Source organism: Candoia aspera, chromosome 3 (assembly GCF_035149785.1).
Source record: "Candoia aspera isolate rCanAsp1 chromosome 3, rCanAsp1.hap2, whole genome shotgun sequence".
Taxonomy (NCBI): domain Eukaryota; kingdom Metazoa; phylum Chordata; class Lepidosauria; order Squamata; family Boidae; genus Candoia; species Candoia aspera.
In genome coordinates, this window is record NC_086155.1 from 74,266,328 (window position 1) to 74,281,650 (window position 15,323).

The following is a 15,323-nucleotide window of genomic DNA, read 5'->3' on the forward strand; positions in this document are numbered from 1 at the left end:
TTGTATAATTTAAGTACTTGGCACTAAAAACTGTTGGAGTTGAAGTGCTGATAGCATCCATCTAGACCTTTATACTGTATGACTTCCAGCGAACAATGCAATCAAATCAGACATATCTTGGAATCAAAAATTGCTTCTTAGGGGAACAGAGCTAAAGGAAGTACTTATAATTCAGCCAGGAGAACAAGGGAAAAGAACAGCAGTATTATTAAGAAAACCTCCATTTGCCTTGTGACAAAACGGTTTATTGAAGCTGTAAAATTTGTATGGCATTGTATGAAGCAGAAGAAAGCATCTAAACTCTTACCTGCTGGTCAGTCTCATCAAGAGGCTGCCAGTCTAACATGTATCCAAGTGTTAGGGATCTGGGTAATTCAGGCCCAAACTAGACATTACAGATGACAGGTAACTGATACTGGCCTTCATTTCCTCATAACATCAAATAAAACTCAATAAAACATATGTATATTCATAGGTGATACTTTCTTGCTCCTCATGAACATTAATAAATGATTTGTTAAATAAGTTCCAATTGAAGGTCATGCATAATACTAAGCCATAAAGCATGGTTTACAAACCAGAATTGCTGGGTTCCCACAACAGGCAATCAGAACTGTTTAAAGTATATTGAATATATGATTGCACCAGCTGATGTGCATAAAATACTTCCCCTCTAGCATGAACAAAACTTGTCAGATATTTATATTTTTCTTCTTCTATACTTGTAACTGGATTTTGCATGGCTGAGATTTCAACTCACTGTCAGGTGGGTAGTGCCAGCCAGCTGTTAAAATCTGACTTGGATTCCACCCATATTAAAACACTCTAGAACAAGAGCTAGTCATTATTTGTGGAGTTGTTTTTGCGGGCTCCTCAGAGGTTTCAATAATTTAAGACAACTTCATCTCACTATTTTTTTTCCCCCCGATAGTGTAGAACTGCAGAAGAGCCTGAATTGTGACCTGAAGTTTACCTTCTGTTCACGTGATGGCAAATATTCCCAGCCAATATGCTGTGTAAAATTGTTGGATAATCTCAGACATGAGCGAGCAAGCAATGTCAGGTGGGGAGGGGGGCTTTTTTTAAAGTTGACTTCCAGGAGCTAGAGGGAATGTATTTGGTGATGCAATCTTGTCACCATACAGGTGATTAAACATGCTATTTGTAGGAGTTGGGAGGGTTTGGCAAATCAAAGGATAAAACTGATGCGTTCGACCTCAGATTGACGACATCCATTTGAACTTTAATTGACCCAGGAAAAATCATCTAGGCTCTTTTGGAAAGCTTTTGGGGACCATAAATTAGAGGCTGGGGAAGACCCGATGAAGCCTATAGTTGCTTTCCCGACCTAAGTTATATCTGAGTTCCCTGCACGTATGAGGGTTTTGTAGTACATAGGGTGATGTGCAAGGAATGGGTTGAAGATTAAGCAGTTTCAAGGATCACTACTTCCTGAGGAAGACAGTAGTTACTGAGAACCTTTCTCCCCTATGGAAGAGAGAAAAAAAATATGAAAGTATAAAATATAAGGATTAAAAATCATTTAGACATGGCATTTAACTGGAAAGCAATATTGATGACGAGCTTCCATGCAAACAGTTGAATTTACCTTCATGTTTCTTTTGAGCGGCAGTGGTCTGTTCTTCCTCATCCTCTGTACTGTAATCACTAGGTTCAGGTTCAGAACTCAAAAGGCGATCTTTTTCAAGAGCCTCAGCTATTTTCTCTCTGACCAATTTGCGATCTTTAAAACAAATAGTACCGCAATCATAAAAGAAGAGAGCAAAAAGAGAAAGACAAAAAAAAAAGACAAAAACCCCGAACATAAAATGAGCGTACAAATTACTCAACAACTAGCTAAGGATGGCAATTAAGATCCAGCAAAATTCTTCTCATCGATCTCATAAAGATGAGTTAGGCACATGTGCAAGCAAACGTCATTGCTTCTTTAGGCAATGAAAATTTCATGCAGCGCTATCTCCCCCCTGCAAACATTACACAAAGCGCTCACCACCTTCAAATACCACCAAGCCATAAGGTCACCTTTGTTCAGAAATGGTTTTAATTTGTGCACAAATTAAAAACAGAAAGGTATCCTGAAGGCAGGATACAAATAACAACAAGAACAACAACAGCAGCAATACAATTGAAAAGCTATTATTCCACCACAGATAAACTAAGGGCATCTTTGAATACTAAGCTTCCTGACACAATTCCAATAGTTTTTTTAATTCCTTAGAGAAGTAAAATAGCTTGCAAGCTTTGTCTCATTTTGATGAATGCGTAGGGCTGAATGCAAATCCCCACATGTTCAGTATGTGCATTTCCGGTTTTGCTATGCAGTACTTCCACCATATTATTATTAGAGTCCATGACAGCTTGAAGTGGTAGTAATATTTTCACTGTAACTTTAGGGTTTTCATAATAAGGTTATTTACATTTCACTTGTTTATAACAAAATATGCATTATTAATATCACATTCCTATCAGCTCAGAAACCATGATCACCTGAATAACAGCACATTTTTTTCTTCTGTCCAAAATGACATTAAAGGAGAAAGAAATTGCTCTGTAAAAGTCAAAATTCTCTCCAGCATTTATGTTTTGTCTTTTCAAAAAGGAAAAGACAGAAGGGTCTCTTTCAGCACAGACACGCTATTCATGCATTTTGCAGCAAAACCTTCAGCAGTGCTGCAACGCTTATAGGTTAATGTATGCATAACATGGCTAACCCTGCTTGGTGCATGGAGATTCCTTTATTTTATCTCTACAATGTAAGCAAGGTGGCTAAGGCACTACAATGTGCAGTTTAAGGCTGCAGTGGATCCTAAACAACCTGCCACTGATCCAACCATAGATGTGAAGAATATATAGCCTGCAACTAGCAGTGAGGGTGTCCAATACCTAGAAGACTCCTGCAGCAGCTGCAGATATACAGGCAGTCCTCACTCAATGACCATTTGTTTAGACTTGAGAGTTCAGACTTACGATGGTGCTGAAAAAAATGGCTTACAACTGGTGCTCACACATATGACCATCGTAGCATCCCCACAGTCACATGCTTACAATGTGGGTGCTTGGCAACCGGTTCACATTTATGACTGTCATAGCATCCTGTGGTCATGTGATCACCATTTTCAACCTTCCTGGCTGGCTTCTGGCAAGCAAAATCAATGGGGAACCACATGATTCATTTAACAACCACGTGGTTTGCTTAACAACTGCAGTGATTCGCTTAATGACTACCGCAAAAAAGGTTATAAAATCATATTGAATTTGCTTAATGACTGCTGCACTTAGCAACCAAAATTCTGGTCTCAACGGTGGTTGTTAAACGAGGACTACCTGTAGAAGTTTCTGTGGGTTGATGCCTCAGCTTTCGTTCCTCTTTTGCGTGCCAGTAGTGTTAAAATCTCCTCTGAAAAGTTTTTGCCCACCACGGACATAATCAATTGGTGTGATATCTTTGTTGTCATTATGACGTGGGTACATATATTTGCAGAACTGTCAGCCATTGATCAATAACCCTAACCCAGTGTTTCTCAGTTGACAACTTTAAGGTGTGTGGACTTCAATTCCCAAAATTTCCCAGCCAGCATGGTGGCTAGGGAATTCTGGGAGTTGAAGTCCACACATTTTAAAGTTGCCAAGGTTGAGAAACACTGCCCTAACCCATTTGGTGGTCAAAAATAAAAAGTGCAGGACAGCCAAAATAAGCAGATATAATCAATTGGTGCATGAAACCCACTGGCAGGCAAAAAAGTTTTGGCAAAAAAGGAACAAGAGCTGATGCCTCTCTCACTGGATTTGGGCAACCTGCTACGAAATAAGATTCATTCAATTTACAGAGCTTTGAGAGGTACTGTCTGTAATATGTTTCCAAGGGAGAATGTCCTTGCATCATTTTCACATATATGCTTCTTTTATATGCCTCTTCTGGGCATTCCTGCTACTCCTCTCTGATGAACTTGACCTTTATTTCTCCTTCCTTTACTACTCTACTGTGCTGGCTATTGTCAAATGTTATAATCTGAGTCCTGCTACAAAACAGGGGGGGGCATTCTGTGCATGGATGATTCTTCTGATTTGTCTGAATAAAGGGACCTGACTAGGATTGATCAAAGTATTTGGGCTTCAAACCAAGCAGTTCGAAAACATGCAAATGTGAGTAGATCAATAGGTACCGCTTCGGCGGGAAGGTAACAGGCGTTCCATGTCGTCATGCTGGCCACATGACCCGGAAGTGTCTACGGACAACGCCGGCTCTAAAGGCTTAGAAACGGAGATGAGCACCGCCCCCTAGGGTCAGACACGACTGCACTTTACGTCAAGGGAAACCTTTACCTTTACCTTTTAAGGTTGAATATATTGCTGTTCCCTAAACAATTCATTGTATGCTGATCTTCAAAATCATCCATCACAATGTTAAATCTGTCCTCACATTCCCATTCAGAAAATTTTAGATAACTTTTTCTTTGTTTGCCAGTACATTCCTCATGGCATACCATATCACCTACTACCCCGTAAAACTTTTTTTAAAGAACTGTTGGTAGCTGAGATTTTTTACTATCCTCTACTACAGCAGCAGAATCTGAAGACACTGCTAAATGCTGTAGTAACTCAAAACTAAAACTATCAAACAAGTCATTTAATTATCATGGTCATAAGTTTGAGCAAAATAGAAATGATGATATTCTTTTACACTAAAAACTGTGGCAGGCCACTGACTCAACCTACATGATTTCTCCATGCTTGCATTTACAGAGTATTAGAATATTTAATCCTATATGTATTCTTATTAAGTGGTTCATAACTTCACTCCTCAGTTGTACTTAAATATTCATCTCATCTAACAGTCTAATTACAAAGTCACTCACATTGAAAACCTAGCATATGAAGGAAAATATTTCAAACAACTAAACACCTATAAAATAATTCAACATAATTATCCAGAACTGTATTTTTTTCAGTCTTCCTCCATGTTTCATACATAACAAATTGCAAGGCAATGAAAAGCAATCCAGCACCAAGATGTTAGCAAACAATTCCCATTTTATAACCTTCTGCTCATGCCAAACTATTAAATCCAGCAACACAAAGCAGTATGAAACAATCTATCAACATCTATTAAACCAAGCAAGAACATAGTATATCACCATCCAAAGAACATATTCCAAACCACAAATCAAAAATATTAGCATGACTTATGGCTTTCTTTCACGTCTGCATCACCACTGATAGCATGCTAATTAGTATTAATTGATTCACTCTTACAATATTTCCATCACAAGCTAAATTTTAAAAAAAAGAATACTTCTGTCTTTCTTGCCAATGGATCTGATGCAGGAAACAGGAATAATCTGCATAAATAATACGCATTTTATGATTCATGGAAACAATCATATGGGTTAGAATTCTGGATATTGTAGCCCAATATATTTAGTGGGCAATAGGTTTTTGAAGATTGGATTGGATAATGGTAGCCTAGATGGTCAAATAAACTGGCCTAGTATAAGGAAGGATAACCTAAATTTGGTAATCCATAGTCTCCACAACATTAAAAAATGTGGGGGGAAAAAAACCTTGTATCTGGGTCTCTCAATTCATTGTCTCAAATGATAAAAATACACAAAGGTTTGTTTGAGATATTATGTTTCTGAGCCTTTACAAAATACACACAAATCAACTACTTTGATACAATCATATTTTACAATTTTGTTCTTTTGTAATAGTTCTGCCAGCTAAGATTTCAAATGATGATTGCTATCAAGTCCAGGCATATTCACTGATCTAAGTTTCATTCCATCTGCTTGCCCCTGCTACCAATTAGGAATGAAATTAATTCAGTCAAAAAATGTCCCACGCACAATAGTGATAGAGACAACAGAAAGACTCACCAAAGCCATACATGTAATAGTACTCCATCCCAGCACTTGAAACAATAAGATAACAAGGCAATTTCAAGGCAAAACCATTCCATTTACCTGGCACATGACAGCAAAGCAGAACCTTGCCCCATTCAAGGATATTAATAGATTTAGGAAGATTCGAGCAGGTTTTTTTTTCATATGCAATATCAAGATGCAGCACAGGAAAATCAGCATTCATTTAAGAATCAACAAAGCAACACACTTGAAGTCACCAGACCCATCACAGATCTCTCTGCAAACCATACTCACCACCTTCCTCATCTTCAGAAATCTTGCTTCTCAGATGTCCTTCTAGAGCACTGCTTTTTAAATGCACTAACTTATCCTTCTCTTTCTCCTCCCCATCTTCCCTCATGTCTACCGACCCTATAGGCTTGAGTTTCTCACGGCCTGGACTCATGTCCTGTAGGTTCATCTCCACCTTTTCTTCATAGAAGATATCTGGCACATCCCTGGTGGCCATGTTTTCTGTTTCCCCCAAGCTTTCCTCTTCTTCCACATCAGTTTCCTGACTTCCCTCTCGCTGAGATTTGGTGGTTTCTGTTTCACATTCTGAATGAATGTCTGTATGGTCTTCCTCATCATCACGCTTCCTGGTTTCAGACCCAGATTCATTTTCACTGCTGTATAACGTGCTGCTGCAGGAGAGGGAAAGCACATGCTTCCTATCTACAAAGAGTAAAGACAATTACATTTTAATGGTATCCTGCACCCAATCTTTGTACTCATTATTTGTCAGGTCAAGTAGAGAAAACTAGAATTAAGCATGAAAATATGCCTCCCTCCATGGAAATGCAAAGTACGGTTTAACTATTTCTAAAGAAGCCCTTAGGTGATCTCCAAATGTAGAGGAATATAATGCCTAGAATTCCCAGCCAGCATGCACTGGCTGGGAATGCCAGAAGGTATAGCCCCAACACATTTGTCAAAATCTATCCTTGGGTGACATGTGAGCATGTATTGGATCTCAATTTCAATCTCAGGCACCTATTATTGTTACTTACATGTTACAGTACAGTTACTACCAACTGATTCAGTTTGTCAATTAATATCAGCTCATCTAAGACTATCAATCTGTACCCTAAGAACTGGTTGCATCAAGTAAAGGAAACAGACTTTTTATGTCTTTCCCAGTTTCATCTTGGCTATTACTTTCCTTATCCTGGCTGTGTCCCTCCATCTGGCCCTCAGTTCCTGTTGCTACTGCCTCAATCTTCTTTCTGCTATTCTCTTGCTTGTGCCAAGAGAAGATTGGTGCTGAAGTCCAGCAACACATACACAGACCTTTCTAGTAATGTCACCAGAGAAATGCTAAAAAAAAAGGAATCAAACTAAGGATTACAGAATTAATTTGGAAAATGGTGTATCTCCCCAATTTTTTTCTTTTGGCCATATATTCTTGACAAGCAATATCCATTTACTAGTAGATGCCTCATAGTTCAACTGATCAAGGGAAGCCATAAGAATTTTGTTTTAAAAACACTACTGTTAATGTGATCACATATTTAATTCTTGTGCCTTCCATTTAATGCAGTTCTGACTTTGGTGTCTTTCAGGTTTTGCCTGCTGTTAATGATAATTAAATGTAATTTCTGAAAATATTTTAAATTGTTATTTCCATTTGTGCTGTTCTAATTATTCTGCAGAGTTTGCCGATTTTTGTAAATGAAACATGTTCACTTGAACTAAAATGTATGGTCTTGGTTATCTTTTGCATTACACTAAGGTAATACAACATATTTTACAGCCAGTGTTATAAAAATGACTGCATCACCACTGAGAGGGTCATTATAATCTTAATTTTCCAGATGGGAAAGCAAAGCTAAAGAACACATAACTAGTCAATATATACAGCCAGTCAAGAACTTGATGAGAGCTAGAATTTGAGTAATCTGTGGTCCAGAGATGAGTAATCTGTTGTCAGGCCTCTCTTAGCTGACAAGGCAAGAATGTGTTTCCCACAAAATGAAGGCTCAGATAAACAGATTTATTGCAGTAAAACCCATGAAGCCATTAGGAAGAATTCCAGAGACTCTTGTGTATCAAACGTCAGCTCTATTTTTAACAATCAATATTCAGATTTCTTGCACCTCTTTCTCCTGCCAGCTCTACATAAAAGGCTACAAGAGAATCTCTTTTCAGCAGGAGAGACAATTTCTAGCTTTCCTCTTTTGGCCAACTGACTGATATCAAGTTGTCTACCCCTGACCATTTGCAAAATAACTTTCATATCTGTGGTCCAGCTCTAATAAATGGAGAGCATCAGCTATCACCTTGTGTAAGTTTAGACAGGAAACGGGGAAGCCAAACGTCCTGTTTCGTGTCCACCCCTATTTGAAATCTACCATAAACCTGCACACTTACATAAAGCCTATGGTAAGGTAGGGCAGGGCAGGGAAACCTCCTGGTCAATGGTCCTAACCTGGCCCATCTTGCCCATGAGTCATACCTCTTCCCTCAAAGGTTCATCCTTTCCCACTGCTGCTGACTGGCCTTCCTCATTTTGCCTCTGTCCTGCTCTTCCTCTCAGAGAGAGGAAAACATGGCATGGGCAAAACCAGCAGCAGCAAATCCTAGCTGAGCTCCTGGAGAAGGCTTGCTCCTTTTCATCCAAGCCTCACTCTTCCCCTTCAGGGGGCAATGGGAGGCCAGCAATGGAGCAGTGAGAGACCAACTCCACCGACGTACATGCAGTTCTGCTACACAGAGACAGTTGCCATAGGGAATCACCTTAAAGGCTTCATGCCTCTTTATGGGTTTGTGTGAACCCAAATGCTACCTAGAAGAGGATAACAAAATAGAAGCCGAATTTGAAAGTATTTAGATTTAATTATCTATGGCAGTCAGCCATTGGTGCCTTCTAATACTATCAAGCCACCTTCAATTTCTCGGCCTTTTTTATGTTCTTTAGAAACAGTGAGAGAATCATGATTATCATGCTTTTTCTCTCACCAAACAAATGAGGCTCTCATTTAATAACTCTCTCTCTCTCTCTCTCTCTCTCACACACACACACACACACACACAGTGCATAGTCTGTCCATCCACCTGAAAAACACACAACTGACTTGGGGCTTTATATTATCCCCCTTTTTATACAAGGCAGTGAAGTGATGCAAGTGGGAACTGAAGTCAGTGATGCTCACTCTGCCATGGCTTATGAGGAATATGCAAAATAGCATTAGATTTAAATCTCCAAGTGTATAAAAAGCCATGGTATCTTTGAGCTACCTAGCTCATTAAAAATATTACCAGAATTTTAGAGAATATAAGCAGACTAATAGCAAAATGGCTGTTTGCTGCCCTCAGCAAAACACCATGAAATGCTTTCTAACTAATGAGTCCTTCTGATTTATTCACAGGATTATGGCCTACCAGGATCTGAAAAACATAAGTTCAGTCTCTCTGACCAGCTCCCAACAAAACAATGGGAGGAAAAAATAAGAATGAAGATTCCTCTTCTATCTAGAGAGGTTATTAAAATCTTCCACATTGGGAGAAATTTTGCCTTCAATTAGACCTGTAAGTCCACAGCTGTCAAGAATAAGCACAGATTTTGTGGATCATTGTTCCATTGTATTTATATAGAAAATAAGTCTACTACTACAGCATTTGAATTTGAATTTTTAGTCGAAATAAAAAATACATACTCCCTCAAAACTTTCTGTAACTATTACCTGAAAATAGATAGATAGATAGATAGATAGATAGATAGATAGATAGATAGATAGATAGATAGATAGAGACCAGCTCTTATTCTCATGAATCACCAGCAATATCAAATGGTTTATTACCCATGGGGAACAGGTACACCACTCCCAATATCCTCAGCTATGGAAAGAAGGAGAGGAAACCCTCATGTGACACATCTGGTCACTGTGTCTGAAGAGTCCAGCATAAGATGCAATTCTGATGCTTTTAAATAAGAAACCCATTGATAATGGAACCAAGAGTCAGATCTACAAGGACCCTGGACAAAATGATTTCTGGTGGATTCTTCTTTGCTGATGCAATTGATTGAGATGGAAATAACATGCCAGGCAATGGGGAGTAGGCAACATTATCATTTCCCACTATGTGTTCAATGTAGCATTATTCTAGATCAAGGGCTAAACACCATTTCCCATCCCCAGAGCAATTCCAGAGTAGGTTTGGGGTGACATTTTACTTCTTAACTCCCATTTTCCCCAAACTTGAAAGGCCAAATGCTTCAGTCCCAGCCATGCTCTTCCAACCCTCAGAGACCTGGCAAATTTTGCTTTGTTTGGATAAAAAGTGTAGCCTTAACTACAAAGAGTTGTCTATCTCCACTTTAACCCCAAATAAGAATTATCTTCAAAAGAAAGCTAAGAGAGGGATCAGCTCTGTTCAGGAACCTGGAAAGCTCCCAAATTCCAGATGAAAATGGTCCAGATAAACCACTTCCACCATACCATTCTCTAACTGAAATAGATTCTTTCTCAATTCTCTTCCCTAGAAAGAGAAAGTTGGAGATCTGATGATAGTTGTCAGATTAACTGGTTCCAGGAAATATCTCTTTAGGAGAGGGCATGTGGCTGCCTCCTTCAAAGTAGAAGGCAGCAATCTCTAGAGTAGTAGTGACTATCTCCTGGATACAAGATTCTGTTATTCTACCCTACAACAAGGAAGAGCTTTCCTGAAATCCCTACCATGACTGTTTTTTTGACTTTGTCTACTCTGAAGTAGACAACAATCTTCAAAGCCTCTCAGTCTTTCTCTCTTCCCTATCTACCCCAATCAAAGTCAGGGTTATTTTGAGTTTCTTTCTCACATTTTCCCCTTTCTCAAGACTGAGTAATCTTTTCTGAAAATTTCCTCTTAACAGTTCACTCATTCCTTTCCCTTCCCAATAACAAAAGCTGAGGGTATTCTACTACCAGCATTCAGGCTCTCTCCAGGAAGTCAGGAAAGGACCCTGTTATACAACGAGGTGGGTGTTACAGAAGCAGGAACTTCTGTTTGTCCCTAAGATCAAGCATTGCAACCAGACATTCACAGCCAACAGGCATTCACAGCCAATCACCTCTACTGCACAACCCCTGACCACAATCTGTGCTATGCCATCTCCTCTATTCTGGGTTGGTAGGTGATGCAGGTCTGAAAATCAAGTGGAACAAATTTCTGAGAGGGTTATAAAAACAAGCTCTTCCAACCAGCACTTAGAATTATCTGCCAAGTCTGCATCTAGGTTATAGACAAACATGGTCTTATTACAAACAGACCTGGTGTGTACTTGCAGCATGCCAAGGCCACAAGGATTCTGGTCACCTCGGCACTGACTTAAGCAAACTGGGCTGGAGAAGGAGATGGACATCAAATTGCCCATCACCCATTCCCTAATACAGCCTGCCCTGCATCTCCTGCCATATCAGTCCACTGGAGTTGGGCAGCCAATAAATTTAAATAATAATAATCACCCTCAACCCATCACTACTTCAATCCATCTGCCTGATCTATCATCATTTCCTGACCATATTTATTTTGTGATCATGTACAATTCTAAGATCCTTTTCACAAATAGGATTAAACTGTCCCTGTAGAGATGGTAACAGAGCTGTCTTCCAAAATTAAATAGTATAGTAGCAGGAAATCTCTGCATCCTAGAAACCAAAAGCAATTAAAGCAGGATAGGGGAAGAATCAAAGGAGAGGTGACTGGCAGAAGAAAGTTGTGAGAAGAAAGTTCTCCAGGCATTGCTTCTTTAGGTGGGGTCACTCCACAAAACTTCACTGTCCTTCATAGACCAAACACGCACATGACACAACATTCACTCTAATACTTAAGAATACTTCTTTTTTTTTTCTTTTGGCCCAAGGTAAAGTATATACTTAACCAATTGATAATTTTATTCTCAAGTATAGGAAGTATTTGCCATTCCACCAGCAACAAACTAATGTTGAAACCTCATGCTTACTTTTATGTATTGCCAAATAGAGGAGCCTGATTCAAATCCTCTACAAGTTAAATTTTGCAGAAATAGAAAAGTATGAGCTCAGGGTAGTACTTAATTTATTCAAATTATTCAAATTAAACTAAATCAGATCTTGTTTTGGTTCAAGCCCTGTCCTCTTATTTCAGCTGTTGAAATGCCTCCTGGCACACTACTTCAAGATCAAATGCCACCTGCAGCTCCAAGAAGGATATAGTCTTGCAGTAGCAGAAGACTCAAACACAGGGAGAATGCCACCTCCTGAATGTTTTTGTTTTCAATAGTAAGTTGGATAAAAGACATGGACAAAGGAAATATTAGCAGTGATGAGTATCCTTTGTAAACACCCTGATGATACACGAGTCTCCCTGTGTACTTTGCAAGTGTGTCCCTTTTTTCTTTTACTTCGCACACTGTGAAAATGGAATACTTTTTGGCTGTTACTTCTGAGCAGAAGTGAGAAGAAACACATGTTCTGTTTCATACAAGTGCTTGCATGCAGTGCATATTTATTCAACTGTGCCTTCCTGGGTTCAGGGGGCCTTACTTCCAAGTAAGTATTATAGCACTGCAATTTTTTCCAACTCTCCATTTTCAAGTTATCAGCATCTCTGCTCTCTTCTCTCCTGGACTGCTGAGGCAGATGCTTTACAATGAATGATACATTCTCGGTTATAAAAAGAACAAACATCTCCAAAGAGGAAGATGATTTACATGGGGACATTAGTCATGTAGGTTTGTGTAACAGAGATTCTTCATTATTTCCTAATGGTTTGGGTGGATCATCTGGCAAATGAAGCCTCATTTTTGCAATGCCCATTAAGTAGAACCAAATGGCATTGTTCCATTCCAACAAGGGATTCTACCACAGCAAATAAACTACACAATGCCAAATCAAGGAGATAGAAGAAATCAAAAGATAATTTAGATTAAGACCAGGGTATACAAATTGAATTCAGCCATGGCTATCCATCCAGAGATCTGAAGGAAATGGGGTGGAGTTTTAACAAATGTCTAAATGTTACATAAACAGTAGGACCAAAGAGGAAATGCAATGGACTGTTATGGGATGACTCCTGGCCTTCTAGTTGCCATCCCTCGTCTGGGCAATCCCTACCACAGAGCGACACTCCCTACCCACTACCATATACTGTAGCATCCATACCATGCAGACAGCAGGTGCCCTAGAGAAAAATGCCAATGTAAGAGAAAGCTCTGTGGGACGCGGTGGCGCTGCGGGTTAAACCGCTGAGCTGTCGATCGGAAGGTCGGCGGTTCGAAACCGCGCGGCGGGGTGAGCTCCCGTTGCTCGTCCCAGCTTCTGCACACCAAGCAGTTCGAAAACATGAAAATGTGAGTAGATTAATTGGTACCGCTTCGGCGGGAAGGTAACGGCGTTCCGTGAGTCATGCTGGCCACATGACCCGGAAGTGTCCTATGGACAACGCCGGCTCCAAGGCTTTGAAACGGAGATGAGCACCGTCCCCTAGAGTCGGACACGACTGGACTTTACGTCAAGGGAAACCTGTACCTTTACCTTAAGAGAAAGCTCTACATATCCCAAGCAAGTCACCCACATTCATTTGGAAGAAAAAATTAGCTGCTATTTACTTTCCCAAACACCAAATATAATCACTGTTGAAGTTCAAACCATATCAGTGATCCAGGTATGACCAAAATCTAATCAAATGTCTTTGAGACAATGCAACTATACCTGATGCCTTGTGGACACAAGCTTGAGAAGAAATGCCAGATTTTTTTAAAAAAGGAAAGAACATGTAATTATGCCTATTAATGATTAGCAAAGCTGCAAGCTGATTATTTGTCAGAGTCACTGACTGTGTACAAAACGTGGCTTTGACTTGATCAGAACAAAGATTTTTTTCCATGCAAACCAGCTCCAAACCTGATTTGACAGCCTGAGTTTGCGGTTGACCTTTGTGCTTCCTATAAAAACACTGGATCTTTCTGGCAGCTGCATCCATTTCCCAGTCAGTTGCTTTACTTTTGCCTATATTTTACACAGAAAATATGGAAGTAAAAGCAGCATTAACATTTGGCTTGAAAAAATAGCGTTCTCATGTAAGGCCTGTCAAATTAGGAAGAATTTTAGGGGCAAGCAGTAAACAGAGAGAGATTGGTACAGCTTCACTGGCAATGGTGGCGTAAGTTACAGCAACATCAGAAAGAAACAGCAGGATACAAAACAAGCAGGAAGAAATCAGCTTTGCATCAACAGAAAGCCAAAAAGCTGGCAGCTTCCATAATTTTGCAAGCGTTCTCTGCTTTAGACCCCCTTCCACATTCTTTGTATTAATGAATGGGAAATGAGATACATGCTTCCCGCTAGATTATTTATGAAAGTGGGTGGCTGTGAATACATATAGGAAATAATTATCTCCATCAGTTATGCTGACTGGAGAGGACATAGGTTACCAAAAATATTATTTATGCTCCTGAAACAAATCCTGGGGTATTTTAATCTCCTTGTGCTAATAATTATTGAAGGTTCACCACACTGAGCTTTTGTTCTCTGCCTAGAACCCAACTGGCACAAGAACATGTATTTTTCACCTTGAGGTTGGGAGCATTTCAACAAACTGAGGTGGGTAGAAATGTTGGACCAGAAAGTGCTGTGCTGCAAGATCACAAAGAGAGGACAAGAGACCTCTGCAACTGCTGAGAGAGAGACAGAATGACAGAGGGAGATGCAGATGGAGGGTACTCTCACAGTACTTGACACTTTACAGTGCTAACGTGACACCTACTGGCTGACCTGCAAGATAGTAGTAAAAAAATGGGGGGAAAAGTATGCCACCAACTCAGAAAAGATTATGTGTAGAACAGACTGCTGTTCATGCAACTAGACTTCGCAAACAAAGTGATCGACTGTACACTGGCCTCTGTTTTCTTCAGTGCAAACCAGGGGTTATAAGCTATTTGAGTTTGTAAGTATCTATTCCCACCTTCCCAGTCCCTTCTGTAGTGAGCTTTTGTTAGCTAAATGGCATAGATTCTAGATGGCAGAGAAAGTATTCAAAGATCTGTTGACAGGAGCTTCCTAAGAACCTAAGATCTGCTTCTGATTTCACAGTAGTACGTAGAAGAGTATAGAGAGGAAGTAGCACATAGCATGGGTGTGCAATGTAGGAGGGAGATTTTAAAGAAGGCAATGAGAAAGAAAAGCTTCCCCATCCTGCCAACCTTGATTTGTATAGAGTGGAATAGAGTGTCTTCTATTCTACACAAGACAGGACCATTCACAGTCCAGATATGCAGTGCAGGCACAATTCAGAACAGAGATTATAATATTGCATTCTATAACTGGAAACTTAATTCCTCTTCATACACTTCCCTTTGGTTTAACAGATATGGAGCCAGGCTGAAAAATCATCAAAGGAAATGGCTGTAAAGAGAAACCTCACCTTCAGCATCTTCCCTGC

The 15,323-nt window shown here is 39.7% G+C and overlaps 1 protein-coding gene across 1 annotated transcript in view; it reads right to left on the bottom strand.

Moving 5' to 3' along the window:
- Nucleotides 1-15,323, bottom strand: part of ERICH3 (glutamate rich 3) — a gene marked incomplete at its 3' end in the record, with an annotated part of 55,050 nt that overhangs the window by 6,989 nt on the left and 32,738 nt on the right. Inside the window, exons 12-13 of the mRNA XM_063299861.1 lie at nt 6,171-6,599; nt 1,610-1,744 (exon numbers count right to left, since the gene is read on the bottom strand). Coding sequence (XP_063155931.1) covers nt 1,610-1,744; nt 6,171-6,599 — 564 coding nt within the window. The remainder of the gene's footprint in view (nt 1-1,609; nt 1,745-6,170; nt 6,600-15,323) is intronic.